General features: G+C 42.7%; 1 protein-coding gene across 1 annotated transcript; it reads left to right on the top strand.

The window, feature by feature from the left end:
* The first annotated feature begins 278 nt into the window (after window positions 1-278).
* LG03H17orf58 (linkage group 03 C17orf58 homolog) lies at window positions 279-22,071 on the top strand. The gene is made up of 5 exons (XM_048491830.1): window positions 279-415; window positions 10,235-10,846; window positions 16,041-16,121; window positions 18,444-18,635; window positions 20,225-22,071. Exons 1-5 carry the CDS (start codon window positions 352-354, stop codon window positions 20,413-20,415), a joined length of 1,140 nt encoding a protein of 379 aa, XP_048347787.1. The 5' UTR covers window positions 279-351; the 3' UTR covers window positions 20,416-22,071.

Consider the following 22,071-nt stretch of genomic DNA (forward strand, 5'->3'; position numbering starts at 1 on the left):
GAGAAAAATTAATCTCACACATACAGTCACAGAAATCTATGGGACCTGCCCTACTTTCAGGAAGCTAAGAAGCAGTTTTTCCACTGTCAGGTCCTTGCTGCCAGGCTGAATGGAGGTGATGTCCCTTTTTCAGAAGTGGAGAGCCAGGCAACGGGGGACTGGAGGAACTCTGTCTTGCTCCAGTGGCTTGGCCAGTGACTGATTCCCGTTTCCCCTAAGGATGCCTCTCATTAGCATGAACAGGGGGAAGGGCCAAAGAGAGAGAGAGAGAGAAAGAGTGAGAGAGGGAGAGAATGTGTGTGTGAGAGAGAGACTGGCTTAGTTTTAGTGTGGAAACAAATTTCCTTCGCAATGGCATCTAGAGCTGTCTGGCTCCTGTACTTCACCATGGGCTCCTCCTTCAGCTTGGGGGCAGGTAAGGTGTTCCCATTCTTGCAAACTTTGCCTTTCACCGTTTGCATTGAGCTGCTCTTATCCAAGGGTCTGAAAGAGAATCTTTCAGCCTGCCTGACTGTCAGACTGCATGTATGGAGGGGGCACTTTGCAGACACTGACAACATCTTAACGCTGCTCTGATTTTCTTGCCGATCTAATTTCTTCATTCCTCCCCCCCACCCCAATTTGCTTTCCGTTCTGATATGCATGGCATGTGGCTCTTCTATTTCCCTTGCAGCAAGAAGGCTGTCGCAGGTGTGTGCTCAAAGCACATACCTGTTGGAAATACAGCAGGGACAAAGCAAAATGTAAATTGCAGCATATGAAGCTGGCACAAGGCCAGTGTAGCATAGTGGTTAGAGTATTGAACTAGGATCTGGAAGATTTCCTTCTCAGCCATGAGAAGCTCTTCACCTATGTGTAGTTACTCAGTAATGTACCATTTAATCTGATGGATCCTATTCTCTAATAAGTGTGTTTCTGATTGCAGGCAGAGTTGTACCCTTCTAGGTTCATTAACTTCAGTGCCCTTAGAAGGGTGCCAACTCTTGATGAGGATGGCACTGCAAATAGCTTTCATTAAGCTATTGTCTTCTATCCACTAGTGTTTCTCTTTCCACACCTAATTTCTCATGTTCTGTACCTATGATTCTATTTTGAGAATGGCTGAGCTGGACAGCTTTGCCTTATAAGCTATGTTTACTTTTTTAAAAATTATATCTAGCCTTTTAATTTTAAAATGTTCAGAGTTTAGGGACTGCTGCAGGAAATGTTCCTAAATGCTGCAGAATTCACATACTTGAGGGCAGTTTCGTATGTTTTAATCTGTTTTTCTTAGCAAGGAGAGGTCCCGCAGTTCCCGGTAGAGTCACTGTACATTGCTAGTTACAGGATCCATTTCTTTCTTCTTGGGCAGAAACAGTGAGGTAAGTAGCTTAAGTTGTCTGTCAGGACTGTCTCCACCTGGGAGCTCAAGGCAGAAAATCAGAGGCCCCACTTCAGTCTGTATCACCTTACATTCACCCCAGAAAGAATAGCTAGAACAAATTGAACAAGGTGAATCATGTCTGTAGACAGTATTATTTGCCAGAAGTGATGCCCAACTTTATCAGGTCTGAAGGTACATGACAAGAAGCTAGATCTGTTTGGTTCTGGTTAGTGCTTGGATAGGATCCCAAAGCCACAGCTGAACTATCACCCAACACCCGCCCTGTGAGGAGGTACTGTCACAGCCCCAGATTAGAACTCAAATAATTGGAAAAATATATGATTCAGTCTTGTCACCAAGCCTGATATATTTCTATGCACTTTGTAAAATCAGAAATGTATAAATTGAATAAAACAGTCATTTTTGAAATGCAGAAGCTTTTTCCTACTTCCCTGAGTAATGACACCATTTATCCCCTTTAAACACCTTTCCAGCAGGTGCAGGCACAGTTGCTAAAGGGGCATTTTTCCCCCTAGGGCAGGGGTGGCCAGCCTATGGCGCTCCAGTTGTTCATGGACTACAATTCCCATCAGCCTGGTGGGAATTGCAGTTCATGAACATCTGGAGTGCCATAGGTTGGCCACCCCTGCCCTAGAGTGACTTAAGCATAATGAAAAACCATTTGGAACTAGAGTGAGTTTGGAGTGAGCAGAGCTGAAGAGGTCAGGTTGATGAAGTCTAGAATACTTTGCCTTAGAAGGAAGAGACAACTGGCCACCATTGGGCTGCACTGTTATTTTTTAAACAAAATTTCTTGTTCTAAAAACAAGCTTTCATTCTTTCATGGAAGCTTTTGCATCACAAATTGCCTGGTTGTGTGTTTTTAATCTTAGGCTGGACTATTAGTGCTAGATGTGGGAGAGTACAGTGGTCCCACTTTGGCAGGGGCTGATGGGAATTGTAGTCCATTAACATCTGGAGTGCCATAGGTTCGCCACCACTGTACTAGGGAATCCTTTCATAAACTTCCTGATTGTGGCTCCCTGCAAAAAAAGGGATTGCTAAACCCTGATTAGTCAAAAAATGTGGCTGACTGCCTTCCTAGCAGGGCAATGGGAAAAGGGTGGCATCAAGATTAGAGAGTTGGGCTAGGATCTGGGAAACCTGGGTTGGAATCCCTGTTCTGTCATGGAAACTTGCTAGGTGACCTTGGGCCAGTCAGCGTTTATCAAACCTACTTTGCAGGGTTATTGTTGTGAGGATAAAGTGGGGGAAAGGGCAATGATCTTGTAAGTCATTTGGATTCCCATTGGGGGGGGGGGAGGATATAAATATCTGCATAAATAAGAGATATTTTGCACTACATTCCCTTTTCTCCATACCTCAGACTGTGTGGTGATCCCATATAGTCCTAGTCTTCCCCTTTTCCTTACAGTCTGTGTACACCCAGACCACGGTCCAGTAAATTCATAAGCAGCTGCTCCTTTCTTCACAGTGAGGGACGTACAGATTTGAGAAGACATGGTCTGGAGGCTACTTTCATGAGCTGTAACTTAAGAGTAGATTGTTATCTGATGGAAAATTTGAATGTCCTAAGACTGAAAGTCTTAACCTAAATGAACGTTTTTTTAAAAAAGGTTTTTTTCAAGAAAGGAGGAATAATGGAACAGTAAGCATGTTTAGGTGAAAAAGCCAGCGGTGGCCCTTCACTCTCTGTTTTTCACAGGGATTTCCTCCCTCCATGGTAATGTTCTGCCTTCATGGGCGGTAGCAAGGAATCTTTGCTCTCACCAGCTGTTGTCATGGGAAAGAGACCAGTCAATGATGAAGTCAACAATCAGGAGACTTAGGAATTGGAACTTAACCAGCAGCTACCGTGAACAATGGGAGCTGCAAACAGTCCATGTAGGATTTATGTGCATATGCACTGCTTTTCAAATTATATATTGACAATCTAAATCTAGAAAGTGGGGGAGGAGGAGAAGGTTTGGAATGAGGGAGTAAGGTAAACACTGACCCACTCACCAAAAGTCTTGTCCAGGTAAAGGTCATCTCCAGTGTAATAAAACAATGTGGTATTAGTCTGCTCTGGGTTGGCAAGCTGCTTAAATGGGAAAAATGCAACTGGCATTTCAGCATCCTAATTTTTAGGAGGCTGAAGGTTTCCAGTTCTCAGTTCCTTATTCACACTTCCTAATTCCTTATTCTCACAGCATGGAAGTCAGGCTGGAAGGGAAGCTGTATGATATGAGGTGATCCAAAGATTATTTTGGGATGCAGAGGGCATGAAGCTGTTCAAGTTTCTTGTTCAAATTTTCTTCCAAATACAAGCTACTTGGATGCAACCAAAACAGAAGCTCTTGGTACTAGAACCAGAGTTACATACATTAGCCTTTATTGGCATAATCAGAAAGCAAAATGAATACATCGGTAATAAAAGCAAAAAAGACCCAAAAGGACCATAACAGATACATACTATTTGATACTCTCAGCTATCTCCATAATGAAATTGGCAACCTCTTCACAAAAACCAGGATCAGAGTTATTCAACAATAAAGATAACCTAATCAGATCTGGCAACCCAGATTGGAAAAGATGATATAAATTGGTATATTTGGATCTGATTTTAACAAATCTGGTGCAGTGCAGAAGTTGGTGGGCCAGGGTTTCAACCACATTGGATTTTGCAGAGATGCATAACCTTGCAGATTCTTTCTAAGGGTTACTAAACCTACCCCTGGGTAATAGGGCAGAGGGCATAACATTGAATCGGCCAAGCAATGGTAGAGAGCTCTCCTTACCGCACGGGGTAGTTCAAGTATATGAACATAAAGGTAATAGCCATACGGCTCTGCTCGAATGGAATTAAGAATTGTGTAGGGGAGCAGGTTCATTTGGCTGCTAGATGTAAATTTGAAAATTCCAGATCTAGAAGCCGGTCTTTAAGCATATTGAATGCTTCTGAACAGGACATTAAATAGAGTGACTTGAGAGGCAAGCCAATGGATATGATCTTTCTCTTGATTAGAGAGAACCAGGGGTTAGCCTGCGTGTCCTGAAGTATCAAGGAGACAAGGGAGTGTTCAGATGGAAGATAGTGAAGGCGGAGCCAGAATCTGAAGGCTCTGCTTTGAGTTCTAAGGTGTTTTGCCCCAGTTCCAAGCACAAGGCTGCGTAAGGAACACAGTCTAAGACTCCCATTATTTGGTGAAAAAACTTAGATTGAGGGACGTTCAGAGTATGGCAGAACCAGTGTTATGACTGGGCTCTAGTAAACATCCTCTTGTACGTTACAATCTCTGTGGTTTGATAATTTGTGATTTTTCAAGTGGTCCAAAGATTATTTTGGGTACAACTTGTCACAGTTTCTCAATCTGCATTTGTCGTGGGGGCACCCCATTTTGCCACAGTTTGCACAAGAACTGGAGAGGTATGATATGTTCTATTTTGTGGAGCCTATAAAATAGGCATAGTTTTAAAGGTTGGATTCACAAATAAGGAGTTAGGGAATGTGAATAAGAAACTTGGAACCAAAGTCAGCCTCGTATAATGTTTGAGCTTTCATTAGTAAAGTTCAGCTCTTTCTCATAGGTTTTCTTCCTATCCACCTTAACTACTTGCAAATTAGAGAGCCTGATGTTCTTATGATTATATTCCCCACAGCCATTACATTCACGGGATGATTTCAGGCCTATAACCCTCTCAGTCTAACCAACCTCACAAGGTAGCTATGAGGCTCAAAAAAAAAAGATAAAAACTATGTGCACAACCCTGAGCTCCTTGGATAAAGGGAGAGTTAAAAATATCACTTGTAATATTACGTAAATTAAAAAAAACTTATCTAAAGCTTTTCTACACAGGAGAGTTACTTAACCAGAGAGAGCCACTGAACCATTAAATTGACTAGGTGACCTTGGGTCATAAATAAATAAAATTAATCCATGTAAGGTAGCTTGAATGCAAGCCAGCTTGATATATTCATGTCCTGATATACTCCCACAGACTACTTACACTCTCTCTTAGGACTGTCTACATGGCCACAATTAGGTGACAGGCTTTTCTGTAGTCAGTCCAGTTCTGTGGAATGGCTTACTAGACCAGATATGGATGCATTTACAAAGCACTTGCTACATTTACAAAGATGTGTAAAATGGTTTTATTTCAGATAGTATTTAGTAGAGGATAAAATGTCTAAATAGTTTTAAGCGGTGTTGTTTCATCTTTTTGGCAGATTTGTTGCTTTGTTCACCACCTTGGGGTATAAATATTTCAAATAAATAAAGGTGGACAATTATCTTGGCAAAAACCTTGTAATTGAAACATTGTTTGCAAGCTGAAGAAGAAATTGAGAACTAGGAGAGATTTTGAAATGTGTGTCCTACAAATCCAAACAAAGGTGTGGTCCTAAGCATTGTATTATGATTTTAACTAACGTTAGGATCTGTGGAAGATCTGTGTGAGCTCAAAAAGCAAAATAAAAATATTGTAAGGATATTAGTGAGCAAGAATACTTACTTGGGAGGGTCCTATTGAGTTTAATAGATTACAGTCAAACTATAACACAAGGTTATTATATCTTGTACAAGAGTCTTGAAAGATCTTTGTGGAGTTCTCGGACTGAGTGGTGTAAGTCAGGGCTCTAAATCTCAGACTAAAGAATTACTTGTCACTGCTGCTGACAAGCCTTAAGCAATGAAGCTGACATTGTCAACAAGGCTTCCTGTGGATGGGAAAACCAAATAACTGTGTTTGTCAAGGACTTTTAAACAATCTGATCAGGATGCAATGAGAACCTTGCTCTCCGGATGCTCCCTGGACATTCTTTTTTTCCTTTTTTTAGAGAGGGATTTGTTTATAAATTGTGCTTTTAATTTATAACAAAAATAAGGGGAGGAATGCTTCTGCTTGCCCACAGCTGGACTATTCTGTATTGTGCTCCCCAGGGGTCATAGTTCAACAGGAAGATACTAGAGCATCCCCTGAAGTCTAGCCTGACACTCTTGCCTAATACTTTATGCTTCTTGTAGAAGCTGGCAGTGACTAATAATGGTTCTTCTAGAAGTTGGCAGAATAAAGCCTCTTGCTGTTGTCTAATGGCCTGATCCTGGTGGAATACTTCACTGGCATAGTTTCACTGCACTGGCACAAAACCAAAACTGATTATTTCACTGGGCAGCTGAGACCCACCCCCAGGGTGAGAACTGTTGCAGTGGAGTGCAACATCAGCAGCTCAGCTCAGCATTCCAGTGATGGCCTCACTTACACATAGAGGCACCATCCTCCAAGGGCGGCCTGGAGTTCCGCCAGATTTACAACTGATCTCCAGACTACAGAGATTGGTTCCCCTGGAGGAAATGGCAGCTTTGGAAGATGGACTCAATGGAATCACATAACCTCCTCAGGCTCCACCCCCAAAATCTCCAGGTATTTACCACCCAGGAGCTGGCAACTTTAGGCTGTCGTGTGCATGGGCTACATTAGACTTTAGGACTAGCAGTGCTGTCTTAGGCAAAGATGTTCCTTTAAAAACCCATTGACTTCAATTAATTTAGAAGGATGTAGCTCTGCTTAGGATGGCACTGTGAGTGAGAGCCCCCAAATTGTTCACTGACCAAAGATTGGAATCTGACTTGGCCTCGTCAGTCCTTGTCTAACAAAATGGCAACTCTGCTAACCATATTGGGGCTCAAGAAGGACTCAGGAGGAGCTAATGGCCTGATTGTATCATCTTCATCTTCATCATCATCACAATTACTATTATTATATTTCTCTTTTTTCTACTCTGACAATTCTCTCCCAAATCAGATCATATCAATAAAGAGGTTCAGACTTACAAACCAAAATGGTACACAAGAGACGAGACAAGCAATCAGTTGACAGAATTCATGTACAATGAGGCCAAGTGATCTTCCTTCACCAGACATATTGCTTGGATCAGAGGTGGGATCCAGCAGGTTCTCACAGGTTCGCGAGAGTAGGTTACTAATTATTTGTGTGTGCCGAGAGGGGGTTACTAATTGGTGATTTTGCCACGTGATTTTTGCCTTAGTTACGCCCCTCCTCTCAGCAGTAGCGTGCTGAACTAGAAGCAGTCCAGCAGGAGGTGCACCAGCGTGCGTGGCAGCCTGTGCCTGCATACATTCGTTTCCCGCTTAAGGACCAGTGCAGCGGCTGTGTCCTTGCCACAGCCCCGCCCAGGAATGCCCTGCTCCCGGAATGCCCGGCCACACCCCCGTCGTGCCCCGCCCAGTCCCATTGGCGCTACGCCACAGTTTGAATCCCACCACCATAGGAACCTGTTACTAAAATGTTTGGATCCCACCACTGGCTTGGATGGAAGTACTGTTACAATGTATTTATTTATTGCTTACCATTTATTGCTTACAATGTATTTATTTATTGGTGTATTGTTCTCCTTTTTTGCACATGGGTGGTGTACATTGAGAGGAGGGTGGGCCAAGCACCCAGATAGCTAGCTGGGATCTGAATTGGAGCCACCTTCATCCTAGTTCAGCACTTCAATGACTATACTACACTGACTCTGTGGCTGATGACAGAGTCCCAAATCTCCTTTTCCTTCTCTTTTATAGTGGCAGTTGAAGCAGGTTTCTTTCTGGGAGGGGGAAGGGTAGGAAAAACAAGCTCGCTACATTTGCATTTATTCTAGTTAATGGTTGGGGCTTGGCTGGTCTTTCTATCACCACAAGGTTCTTCCTGGGAAGGAGGTACATTGCATCTCTAACCAAAACTCTAACATTAATATTTATTTATTTATTTATTTATTTATTTATTTATTTATTTATTTATTTACCTTGTATACCGCCCTCCCCCGAAGGGCTCAGGGCGGTTCACAACATAGCTATATAAATACAATTAAATATACAAACAAATTCCATGCATCTTAATACCCCTCCCCATTAAAATACAGTGCTCAATTACCACATTATTATATTACAGAGAAGACAAACACCGGAATGGTCATGTCCAACTTAGTTTAAAAAACTCCCCTAAGCGGGGACAGCAGGGCTTGCGATGCCAGAACGAGGGGGTGCGCGTATGAGTGGCTGGCCTCCCCAAAAGCCTGGTGGAACAGCTCGGTCTTGCAGGCCCTGCAGAACTCCTTAAGGTCCCGCAGGGCCGGGACTGCTGGAGGAAGAGCATTCCACCAGGCAGGGACCAGAGCCGCAAAAGCTCTGGCCCAAGTGGAAGCCAGCTGCATCATGGAGGGGCCGGGGATCACGAGCAAATTGGCCTCTGCTGAGCGCAGAGGCTGAATTGGGACATATGGGGTCAGACAGTCCCTTGCCAACATCTTCTAGGTGAATCCTGGAGATCTTCTGGAATTACAACTGATCTCCAGGTTACAGAGATCAGGGCACCAGGAGAAAACAGCTGCTTCAGAGGGTGAACTCCATGGTATTATTACTGTGCTTAGCTCCCATTTCTGTCCAAACCTCGCACTCCCCAGGCACCCTCCCCCAAATCTCCAGGAATTTCCGAACTTGGAGTTGGCAACCTATCCTCTTCCCTCAACTCCCACTCATGTAGCTTTGATCTTTTAGAAGCATGCCTAAGAAGACATGTCCAAATTTTGTTATGCTTGCTTTTAAGATATTTGTAGGAGAAGAGAATTCAATGGTGGACAATCATGCAGCAGTGGTGGAATTACCTCTCTTGACAAAATCCTTGCCATTCATACTTGGCATACTGCTAATATTGTTAAATGATTTCATAAGAGACGCGTGAAGACACATGGCGAAATTGGCAAAATCTAAAGTATGTTGAGCCTAAACTGTTTGAGTCTTTTTATATCAAAATCTGTGTTCGGTACCATCTGAAACATCTGGACAGTCTTGAAGAGTAGCCTGACAAATAGCACAGTTAAGAGTAAAAAGTGGCCGAAGAGGAAAAGAGCTGGGTAGGCAAGCGCACAATCCTATGGTAAATCTGAAAGGGCAAACTTGTCATGTTGCAGTTATTCCTGATTAACAGAACTAGGCTAATTTATAGATTCCATTTTTTATGAAGATATTGTAAAAAATCTCACTAGTTTTACTGGAGCTTGAGAAATCTCTGCTTTAGAAAAAGATGTCATTAGGTTAGGGCAGAGGTGGGATCCAACCAGTTCTCTCTACTTCTCTAGAAGTGGTTACTAATTTTTTTCTGAGAAGGGGTTACTAAAGCAACCTCCCTGCCCAATAGGGACTGGAGGTGCATGTGTGCGGCGGCCCCACTGTTTGAATCCCACCACCATCGGAACCTGTTATTAAAATTTTTGGATCCCACCACTGGGTTAGGGTATGCTGCAACTCATAATAAATACAGACAGTGCAGTGTAGTGGTTAAAATGTTGGATTATGATCTGCTAGACTTGAATTCAAATTCACTTTAGGCCGGGGAGTCCGCTGGGTGACCTTGGGCAAGTCACTTTTTCCTCAGTCTTACTTCTTCCACAGAGTTACGATGATAAAATGAGAGAGCACTGTACAATATATACCACCCTAAACTCATTGGAGGAAGAGAGGGATAAAGAATGTACTAAATAAACAAAACAGGAAGTAAACGTTGCAGTTGTCTATACCTTAAGGAGTCTCAAAGCAGCTTACAGTTGCCTTCCCTTCCCCCAAATAGACAACTTATTAGGTAGGTGAGGCTGAGAAAATTTTGAGAGGACAGTGACTGACCCAAGGTTACCCAGCAGGCTTCATGTGAAGGGAATTGAACCTGGTTCTGCAGATCAGAGTTCACCACTCTTAACCACTACACTATGCTGGCAAAATGGTCTGGTGTGTGACCTGGGGGTTACTTACCCTAATCTAAGGTCACTGTTGGAGCATTTAATTTCTCTCTCTCTCATTTATCTGAATACAGGGCCTCCATATGCTGGAAAGTCCATCCAGTCATTCAGTAAAGATACTTATGGACCAGTGGGATCCACTCCCAGAAAGATTAAGCCTCCATTAAAAGGCAACAGCATTGTGGGAGATGATCATGCTGAGGACCAGCCACAGCCTCCAGGTGGCCTGCTGAGGGTGAAAGCAGTTGATCCACATCTGCTGTTCTTGGACAAAGGGAAAAAGGTTAAAAATGCAGTAGAGAGCCACACAGTTTTGAGGAAACAACCTCTTCACCATATCAAGGGAATTCCTTCTGAGAGCCACGAGGAGGAGACACTTCCTGCTGCTTCCTTCAGCCAAACCAACCGAATGCATACAAACAGGCTTCAATTGGAAGCCACCAACAGCATCTCTTCCTCTTTCTACCAGCCTGTTCATTCCCGTCATAAAGGCAGACTGCTGGCTGAAACCTATGCTTTCAAAAATGCACAGTCAGACATCGGCAGTCTGTATCACCTCAATCGACCTGGCAAGGTAAATCCCTCCCACAAACTCAGCAATTCCCTGAGAAACATGACCCTGCCCTCCTGGCTGACAAACCGGCAGACGTCGAGCTTGCTGCATCACTTCACTGTATTAAAGGAAGGTAAGGAAGTGCAAGAATGGGATTCACTTGGAAAAGGCAGTAGTGCTTAGTGATGTCTATGTAAATGCCAAGCTAATTCAAGTTCATGCACAGTGGTGCAGAGGGTGGGTGGCACTGAACTTAGTGTAGCTTTCCTCCAGGTAAACATGCACAAGGATTAGGTTGTTCAGTTCATAAGGTGATTGAGATCACTGTATATGCTGTCAAGTCACAGCCAACTTGTGGCAGCCCTGTAGGGTTTTCAAGCAAAATATGGTTTGCCTGCATCTGTGTAGCAATTCTGGACTTCCTTGATGGTCTCCCATTCACATACAAACCAAGACCGATTTTGCTTCTCCTCTGAAATCTGATGAGATCAGGCTAGCCTGGGCCATTTTTAATTAGAATAATTTAAATTCCAATTATGATTCTCTTTAATTAGCTGAATTCTAGCTGTAATGTTAACACAAAAGGCAATAGTGGAAGTGGCATCATGGTAGCATTAATTCACACTGAACAGTGGCAACTCTAGTATGTTAAGGCTGAATTAATTATAAATGCTGTATAAGCATTATTAAAGTAATAATTTCTAGTAATAATTTCTAGTAATTTCTAGTAATTAGTTTCAAAGGGTGGCTATGTTGGTGCAGTAGAAGTTAGATTCGAGTTCATGAGCACCTTATAGACCAACACCTTATGAGCACCTTATAGACCAACGTTTCAGGGTACAAGCTTTCAAGAGTATATAACCTGAAACTCTTGATGGTTTCTATGGTGCTAGTGGACTTGAATCTAATTGTTCCTATACTTAGGGCAGGGGCATCAAACTCACATCCCTCCAGATGTTCATGAACTACAATTCCCATCAGTCCCTCCCAACATGAGCATTGGCTAGATTGGCAAGGGCTGATGGGAATTGTAGTTCATGTACATCTGGAGGGCCACGAGTTTGACACCTGTGACTTAGGGAGACTTCCCCGAGTGCTTGGGAGGCTGCTGTGAAACAATACAGTGCAGATGTTGCAAAGAAAGAATTTGCTGTTGCCCTCGGATAACTGATTGGGCTTCAGAGGATGATGTATCAAGGGCTATCAAAATGAGGTATATGGACATTTTGTGTAACATTTTCAGAAATAGGTGAAGACAAAATGCATACATGTCGTCCCCCACTCTGCATTTTCATGCACTCATGGGGTCACTATCCACTCACCATAAGCCGCGGGGTCACCTCTTTAAAAGCCACGGGGGTCCTGGACGCTCCGCACATCTCCGGCGCTCACTGCGCGGCTGCCAGGGATTTACCTCTCTCCCGCCTCCTGGCTGCGCGGCAAATTAGTCTGCCGCTTTAAAAGAGCAACTTTTAAAGCTCGCGGGTGCCGCCCGGGTTAGTAGCCGGAACCTCGGCTGTTTCTTGTGCGCTACGCTGATTCGGCTGTGACGCGCAGCTCCACGGGCCAATCAGGGAACAGGGAGCCATCTTGTTAAGTGGGGAATTGTCCCCCGCCTAAAAGTGCGCGTAGTGAGGATGACGTGAGACATCGTGTCGACATCCAGTCGAAGTCACGCCTTCCATCGCCTCTGCCAACTTGTTCAAAGCCCGTGCCGCAGCAAATGGAAAATGTCGGCCTTTGGCGGGAATGAGGAGAGGCCACAAGAGAGCGTCGCGTGCTTAGAAGCTGGCTTCTTGGCTTTTCAACTTCCAACACACTGCTGATGACGTGTCTCCACAGAAAGCCGCATAGCCAACGATTTGTCATTGCTGACGCCAGCATGTGCCGATCGCCTTAATAGAGGGCTGTTAAGCCTCTTTGATGATCGCTCGCGACTCACCGCGATGCGAACCTATCATAAACAATCCTCTTCCCAGCCAATCACACTGGAGACTCCGCCCTCGGCTGGGGTCCGCCACTTTCTCGTGAACTCCATGACGCACACGTTCGACGGCCATTGTCAGAGCGCCCCCATTCCCCTCATTGCAACGGAACTCCCACTCTTTGCTGCCCGCGTTATTTCAAGAATTGCAAACGTGTGGGGAACAAATGTCTCCGTGGTCAGAAGCCACGGAGGCTTTTCATTGCGGGGTCGCAGCGGCGTTGCAGTTTAGTGAGGTAAGTGGGTAGTGGCCCATGAAGTACTAGGGATTCAGACCTCCCATGCTGCAAAAAAAGGTATAATTTGTGTTGACCAGTCTCATGTAGGTTGCCATGGAAGTAGGCCTATATCCTGAAGATGTGTGACAGAAAGCAAGAATTCAAGGACCGTGCATAAAAATGGACATGGTAGGAAAATGCTGTGAAGATACTAGTTCCAAAGCTTAATTGCTAAGAAGTTGAGGTATAACAATCTGGCCATGTTGTTGGTTGCCACTTGAACCATCCTGCCCTGGAGTAGAATTGCCAGATCCCTTCGTACAACCAACATCTCCAGAAATAAGTGCATGCTCATCCTGCTTCTACAAGATTCTATAGGAAATAGCCTTCTATTGAAGATGGAACAAATGCAATGGAGATGTCACAAGGTTGCCTTGTGGGCCTTCTTGTGGTTGATATTCAGCCTAAGAAAACTTGAGAAAATTGGTTGTCGTCTGTTCTCCACAAAGAACTTATTGTGTAAGAGCCAGTTGTTTATGAATAGTCATACTGTAATACACAGATGAAGATTACTGCCAAATACTTCGTAAAAAGTGTTGTATTAAAGTCGAAAGGTGGAACCTGGTATTAGAATGGTTCTTTTCCTATTGCAAACCAAAGAACTTCCTGTGCAGTGATTGAGCAGTGATAGGGGGGAAAGGGCACCTGTGGCTTGCCAAGGAACCTCCGTGTTATTGAAAAGGCTCAATATCCTTCTTGGATACCATGAGATAACAGGAATAGAAGTCTAAATGATACCTGGATTGTGAGATCACTTCTATGGCTTCCTTTTCCCTTTTTTCTGGGGTGAGGGCACATTTAATTTTGCTGGAGAACATGAGTTGCAAGAATGATTCAGTAAGCTGCTGAAGGAGGTAAGGTGTTTATTTGATCTGATATAACTCATTTTGGATGATGTCCTGTCAAGCACTGACAAAGCTACAAACCAAATTGAACTAAATGGTCAGCAAGGCAAAGAAAAGATTGAAGCCAAGAACTGAGTGAGGACAAGGTCTGGGTCTAATTCCAAAGGGTTTAATTTTGGAACACTGGTAAATCATGTCTGGGGCACAGGGGTGGCTGGCTTTACCTACACTTGACAGAGTTGAGCTTCGGAAAATGTTTTGATTCTTTCCTTACTCTGGACAAAAATGTCTAGGGTGACAGAGTTTTATCACCTACACTGAGCTCACAGCTGGCCCCCTATCTGTCCCACCCTGACCTTGCCACTGAGATTCACAAGTCAGTCACCTCCAGATTAGACTACTGCAATGCACTCTATGTAGGGCTGGTGTAGTGGATCTAAACATCTGATAGTGTGTCTAGACATGCTTGACAAAGAAATGAGAGCAATTCTAGTGCTCTGAGACTGAACTCTCCACAGTCGATTACAACCTAGAGGATCAACATCCTAACCATGAGGCCCCCACCTGGCTAGGGAGGTATCCATGATCACACCCATGGAAAAAGTGGCGGATTCACTTGGAGCAAGGTCACTGGGTACATCCACCAATCCATGGACTTTATCACAGCCTTTGGGATTGAAAATGTACATGAGGGCCAGTCCCTCATGAATAAGTGGAAGTGGACCACCATACTTGTCAGAGACGAGATTAAAAACAACCTGTGATCCAAAGATCTAGTGGCAGTCGTCCTGGAGGCTGGGCAGGACACCTGGTGAAGGGTGGAATCCTGTCTTGCCCCCATAAAGTCAATATACTGGAATGGGGAGAGAGATGTCTGCAGGTTTAATCATGAGCTCCAGCTGCTGGATGAAGGTAGACTGCATTTCCCATATGAGGTTAGATGGGGCCACCAAGAACCAGTCATCGAAGCATGGGAGTGCTGCACTTCAGCAGTCTGTTGAGGAAGGCCCCAGCACTGCTATACACTTTGTAAAGATTCTGGGATCGTGGCCAACCAAAGCCAAAACCATGTATTCACATTTAGAGTCACCCTATTTTATAAGATGACACAATTCCTTGTGGTTCAATAACTACAGGAAGATGTAATACATAATTTAGGTGTGTATGTTAAGTCCTGTTGCTTCTGATGTATGGCAATCCTGTGAATCAATGTCCTCCAAGCATCCTAACACCCTTGCTTAGGTCTTGCAAACTGAAGGCTGTGGCTTCCTTGCTCAAGTTGATCCATGTCATGGTGAGTCTTCCTCTTTTCTTGCTGCCTCCAACTTTTCCTAGTGTTATTGTCTTTTCCAGTGACTTCTGCCTTCTCATGACGTGACCAAAACAGAATAGCCTCAGTTTAATCATTTTAGCTTCTAGGGAGAATTCAGGTTTAATTTGATCTAGAACTCACTGATTTTTCTTTTTGGTGGTCCACAGTATTTGTAAAACTCTTCCCCAACACTGCATTTCAAACAAATCAACTATCTTTCCATTAGATTTCTTCATTTCCCAACTCTCACACCCATGTATTGTAATAGGGAATACTATGGCATGAATTAACTTGATTTGGTTTGCCAGTGACACATCCTTACCCTTAAGGATTTTTTCTAGCTCCTTCATGGCTGCCTTTATGAGTCTCAGTCTCCTTCTGAATTTTTTTGTTGCTTTCTCTTTCAAGTATCAAGTTTGTTTTTTGTATTTTTTAGTGTTTTTCAATTTTTGGCCTGCAGGGGGCGCGGTTTTTAGGCTAGCAGCATCAAAATTTCAGGGAGTTTTTGGGGGACTCTCCTGATTATACCACCCAAGTGAGGTGAGTTTTGGTTCAGGGGGTCAAAAGTTATGGACTCCAAAAGGGGGCACCCTATCCCCCATTGTTTCCAATGGGAGCTAATAGGAGATGGGGACTACACCTTTGAGAGTCCATACCTTTGGACCCCCTGAACCAAACTTCACCAAACCTGGCTGGCATCATCAGGATAGTCTCCTAAAGATACCCTGAAATTTTGATGGTGCTAGCCTAAAACTGCACCCACTGCAGGCCAGAAACTGGAAAAATACTAAAAATACAAAAAACACAAACGAACATGGGGTGGGGGGTGGAGCAAAACGCAGATTTTTCACCGGGCTCCGTTTTCCCTAGCTACGCCACTTTGTCCACCCATTTGGTTCTTATTCTAGAAGCTGACAATGCAGAGGTGTGCCTGACTGATTGCCGGAGGGACAGAGAGGAGTTGGAAGCCTACTGTTCCAGTGAATTTGGTAAGATCATCCAGCGCCACTTAACCTGGCCATGCATAGCTTATATACTTTGAACGCTTTTAGTACTGGCTCATAAAATTCCTCCTCCAGCCTTGGGGCACCAGCATTAGCCACTCTCAGAAGGTCCACCTGAAATTATTACCTTGGCACCCAGAACAGAAGTATCGCCTTTTCTGAAGTCCGGACTTATTTATTTATTTATTTATTTATTTATTTATTTATTTATCTATTTTATTATTATTATTATTATTATTATTATTATTATTATTATTATTATTGATTTGATAAACCGCCCTACCCCCGAAGGGCTCACTTAATGTTTCACCGTGTAGTTGTGAATTTTAAATGACCCATTTTAGTTGGTTTTGACTTGTGAGCAGACCCAGGAGCCAACGTGCCCTAGAAGGAGGTACAGTAATGAAAGATAAGTAAAGTTTCACGGTATTTTCTATCTTTCTGTGGATGGGGCTGTTCTTGGAAAATGCTGAGCAACTTTACCTAGCTTCCCCCTCCAAGTTGCTGTAGTGTTATGGGATAGGAGTTCCCAAAAACATCTTCATCAGTTCTGATATCTAGCAGACTTTGGAGTTTTATTGTGCAACACCCTATGTGTGCAAGTCATATGTTGTAACTTTTAAAAGCTCATTCTTTGTATTCAATTTAGATCAAGGTACAATATGTATGATGTGCCATTTTTTAAAATTATTTAATTTTTTAGATTGCTCAATCATTTATTCATGCAAATAGAAATACAAACATTGTATTCGTATTTGACTTTTACAATCACCATAAGAACAATTGGTTATAAAACACCCACTGAACTCGCCCAGTTAAGGGAAACCTGAGTCTAAATTATGAGATAATCTTTTCCATTCTCTGTATTGTAGTTGACCATAAATTATCCACTATGTGCCATTATTTTTTTTGAAAAAAAGTTAACTTTACTAAAATATAAATTTCTTTATTAATCTATCCAATCATGTAAGTTAGGAGCAACTTTTTAATTGCAATTTCTAGCAAAAATCAATCTTGCAGCAGTGATCCTATGAAGAACCACAATCCTTTGGTCCATGGGAAAATTTGGTAAATAGTTTAATAAAAGGGATTCTGGCACACATGGCATTTGTTTTTCTAAACCAGTTAATAGAATTTTCACTACTTGTGGCCAAAATTATGAAGCACCGGTACATTCCTACCACAAATGAAAAAAAATCTAATTCAGGTACACTGAAAAACCAACTACTGTTTTCATTTATTGTGTAATTTTTTTGCTAATCTTAAAGGGGAAAGATGACACATATACCATTTTCAATAGATTTTCCATATACAGAAGACTTACAGTAAAATTAGTACCTTGTGTAAATATGTCTTCTCATTCTTGGTCATCTAAGGTATTTCCAACAGTTTTATAGCAGTTTATCTGAAAATTATTGTCAGATTTAAGGAACTGATCTAATAAAAGCAAATAGATCTTAGATACAGAATAATGATAATCTAATATCAAATGTTTCTCAAAATGTGATAAGAGTCTTAAAGCAATTTTGTCTTTTTTGCTTAATTAAACTCTCAGATAACTTAGAGTGGGTATTCAAATCAGAAGTTATCTGACTAATACTACATCAGGATTAAATAAATATGCATTGATGCAGTAAAATGGCTAGCTCTATCCTTCCACTTTAAAGTTCAACCATATGAGATAACTTTCTCTCATGTTGGGAGAAAGGCATGTGTGTGTCCTTTGCAACAGTAGATTTACTTTCCTGTTTATCCAGCATAAATGCTATGACATGCCTCACTGTTGAGTTCAGATATGGGTGGGGTTGGGGGATCACATCTGCAGGAATATAAACCCTAGATTTTGCAAAGATTGCAAGGAATAAACTTGTCAGGTTTCAGGTGCAAGGTATGGGCATCTTCTTATTTAATACAGTTCACTTTAGTGTATTTTGATACTGGATCAAAATATTAACAGTTTAGAAGAAGAGTTTGGATTTATACCCCCCTTTCTCTCCTGTAAATAGATTCAAAGGGGCTTACAAACCCTTCCTGTCCCCATAACAGACACCTGGTGAGGTAGGTGGGGCTGAACGAGTTTCAAGAGCACTGTGACAAGCCCAAGGTCACCCAGCAGGAATAGAGGGGAGTGGGGAATCAAACCCAATACTTCAGATTAGAGTCCACTTGTTCTTAATCACTACACCACAGTGGCTCTCCTTAGTGAGAATGTTTTTATTCAGTAGCTGCTGGACTCTTCTGGCTTCACATAATTGCAAGGAACACTAGCCTACTAGATCTCTCTCCCCCCTTTCTTTTTCAAAACAGTGGTGAATGGGATTGTTCATGATGTCAACGTGGTACAGAAAGGGATGCGCTTGGTGGTGATGTTGGTAAACACCAATGGACTGTATAAGATTAATCGCCTGTTCATCAACCCTGATGGCTTCTTCTTCCGAGTTCACATTCTAGTTGTGGATGCCTTCGATTGCAGCAAACCCTGTCCAGACTTCAAACTTGGTAATACACGATCTCCTTTTATCCTCTTTGTTCATTTTACCTATTGCGGGGGGGGGGGGCGGCGGCGGGGGGGGAGCGAAGGGAGTGCTTACGACTTAATTTATATGAAAGAACCAGGCACAATGCTCCTAAAACATTTCAGATTTGGGTATTGTAGATTTTTTTGTTCTTGAAACAGGTTTAAAAATGATCCATAAAGGTTTGTATCCAAAGTACAGAAAACAGAGCAAAATTCATGGGATTGGACTATCCTGCCACCCCTTGCCCACCCCCTTGCAGCCCCCTTGAAGTTCTGCTCCTGACCAGGGCATATTTAAGAACAGCCCGGGGCAAAGTGGGAGGGTGCAAAGAGCTGGTTCCTGCTACCTTTCTCTCTGAATCTCATCCGAATTTGCTCTCCATACTTCAGTCCCATGATTCTCAGCATACCCTTTTTGGAGGGGTGGGGCGGAGAGAGGATGTTGTCTTCCTTTTTCAATAGCAGAAAAGCTGGTTAGAGTCAACCCGCCCATTTCTGCAGCCCCTTATGAGCTTCAATTCAAAGTATTTATTTCTCAGCTTTCTTAAAGTTAATTGAATAAATATGACAAACAGTCCAAGCCAAAGGGTGTGAATGGTAGAGCAGTGGCCAGGGACAGCACCACAACAGTGCACTCGCACTGCCTCCCATGAGGTTTCAGGAGGCACGAGAAAAGGGGGGCAAAGAAAAATCCCATAGGAAACAGTAACTTATGCCACTTTTTGATGGTGTAAGTTGGTTGCTGGCATTCTTGGGCCAAAAGTCAGCTCTGCCCCGGGAACGTTCCCCTTCATGCTGGTGGAGGCTGTTGTAGTGGAGGACCACTACTGCAAGCTGAACTTCTGGGTTTGGGCGACACGGTGGCCAGCCGCTGAGGTAAGTCCTCCTGCACTGGTGTTTATACCAGTTCACACGGCACTGGTAGCATGGGAGCCAATGCCACCCTTACACCAGTTCCAATGCAGCTGCAACCTCTCTTTCTTTGGATTACAGTTAGTATAAATGTATATTTAGAGCTGTAACATTGGGAACATTTTTCTTCTGGTTGAATTCTATCAGTCTCACTATTATGCAGCTGACATTTCTTAATAACAGTGTTTGTAAGAGGCATGTTGTCAGCAAGGGAGACAGAGGAAATAGGATGACTGCTGAAGGCATAGATCATAGGGATCTTCTTCTAAATGGACAATACTTTGTGTCTGAGTCAAAACAATCCAAAACTGTTTGTCCAAAACTCTGCTTTAGTGGAGGTCACATACATGAGCCAAAGGCTCTATACCACATTACATGTTCTATCCCAGTCACTGACTGTTGCAATATGTTTCCTTATTTACTTCATTTACATACTGCTTCTCTCCTTGCTGGGGACCCAATGTGGCTTACAAAGTTGTCCTCACACCAACCATGCCTGGTAGGTGAGGCTGATTATTTACAGCTGGTCTGAAGTCCTTAGGAAGCTTCCGCGGCAGAGTAGGCATTCAAATCTTGGTCTTCCATATTCTAGTTCAACACTCTAACCACTACACTACAATGGTGTATGTACTCACTCAGAAGTACTTGTGTTTTGCAGGCAACAGATACATTGTGATGGGTCACATCTACCACAGAAGACGGCAATTACCGAGAGCTCTGCAAGAGCATCTCAGGGGGCATCTAAGACCTGGAGATGGCCTGCTTTGGAGTGGGAGTAGCTACGTGAAAAGGTTCAACAAGAGGCGGGATCGGAAAATTCAAGCAGCAGCTCATCATACCTGCAGATGAAGATGAAAAAACAGCCACGATCCAAGCAATTTGGGGGGTTTCCTGTTGCGGACAACCCCCCCCCCCCCCCCCCCCGCCTTTCAACCCAGTTTGATATACTTTGTCTATAAAAAATACTTAATGGCAAAAAGTAGAAGGGTAAAGAGGCACATGTATTCCTAGGCCTAAACAGCCTTGGCCTAGAAACAGCCTAAATCTGTTGCCCCCAGACATGCAACAATATATATTCCAAGGCACTCAACTTTTCTGCAGACATTTCTCACTTTTAATGAGCATCTACTTTGCTATTTTAGCAATATTCTTTTTAATCATATTATTTCTGGGAGGGCGAGCATTCAATTAAAATCTGAATCTCTCAGCTTTTGGGCCTTTTCACAGGGTAAAAATCAACATGTCATCAACAGTTCTTGCCGAATACCTGGGCAAATGCTGATGTGAACAACAAAATATTACGATATACACTTCCTAACAAGCATACTTTTGTTTGTTTTATGCAGGAATATGAAACGATCATACTGTGCACCTTTCATATTATGTTACTGAATAAATCAATTCCCACTTCTTAAAACGGAAATTGAGATATTCAGTTTCTTTAATGGGCTTCAGAACAAGATTCTGCCCTATTATGCATTTAGTCTGACAGCAACTATGATTTATCATTTTGTGAGATAATCAAACCCTCATAATTAATGTAAGAAAACAAATCCAAATGGTGTTTACAGTTGGTTCAAATTCTGCTAAATGTCGTAGCATGACGATCCTGCTTGCTAACTAAAAAGGCAGGTTTCCAAGTTTATCAAGCATACCATATTAATTTTCAGAGTTCATTGCCTACAGCCCTTTATCATTTTAGAGGGTGGCCATGGTCTTAGAGACCAACAAGATTTTCAGGGTGTAAGCTTTCGGGACTCCAAGCACACTTCATCAGTCACAGTAGAATAGAAGTGATGATCTGAGTCCTTTTAGCTTAGTCAGAAGGTGGGAAGGGTGATGTAAAGAATGATCAGTAAGGATGCATATGTACAATGTATATTGTATTCAGCTTTATTAGAGCAGAGGGGAAATACTTGGGGTCAGAAAATTAGCATCTGCTGTGAGATAAAAGTCCTGTGCCCCCATTCAGCCCTGGAGGGTCGACTGCTCTGAACTTGTGAATTAGTTCACATTCACATATACTTCTATTTTACTATGTCTGACAAAGGGAGCTGTGACTCTTGAAAGCTTACACCCTGAAACGTTTGTTGGTCTCGAATCTAACTACGTTATATGGATTTTGCTTTTTTAGAACTACAAGCATTTACAACTGGAAAAAAAATCCTTTTGCTTTCTGTTTATTCAGAGAAATCACTTTGCCTTGGTGCTTCAACCTTCCCTTGGCCACAAACAAAACTTGTATGCTCAGAGTAATCCTCTATTCTAAATGTAATTCTCCCTTGCTGTGCATAGCTCTCTCAGAGTAAGAATCTGTTGTAAACACATTCTAGTACTAAAACGTAAAGCGTAGGTTTTGGTACTGCAGTTGACTTACTAGAATGTTTTATTGTACAATTGTGTTTTAAATTTCTTTAAGCTGGCCTGAGCCTGACTTCAGTCGGGATTAGGTGGAATATAATTTATTTATTTTAATAAATAAATAAATCTAGTGCTTGCACGACA

Source organism: Sphaerodactylus townsendi, linkage group LG03 (genome assembly GCF_021028975.2).
Source record: "Sphaerodactylus townsendi isolate TG3544 linkage group LG03, MPM_Stown_v2.3, whole genome shotgun sequence".
Classification (NCBI taxonomy): Eukaryota; Metazoa; Chordata; class Lepidosauria; order Squamata; family Sphaerodactylidae; genus Sphaerodactylus; species Sphaerodactylus townsendi.

What these genes read in the sequence shown, in the direction of transcription:
- LG03H17orf58 (XM_048491830.1), top strand. Translation starts at nt 352, where the DNA reads ATGGCATCTAGAGCTGTCTGGCTCCTGTACTTCACCATGGGCTCCTCC. An exon ending in CTACTGTTCCAGTGAATTTG is followed by an intron (nt 16,122 to 18,443) that starts GTAAGATCATCC and finishes TTTTCAAAACAG; the next exon opens with TGGTGAATGGGATTGTTCAT. An exon ending in CTGTCCAGACTTCAAACTTG is followed by an intron (nt 18,636 to 20,224) that starts GTAATACACGAT and finishes TGTGTTTTGCAG; the next exon opens with GCAACAGATACATTGTGATG.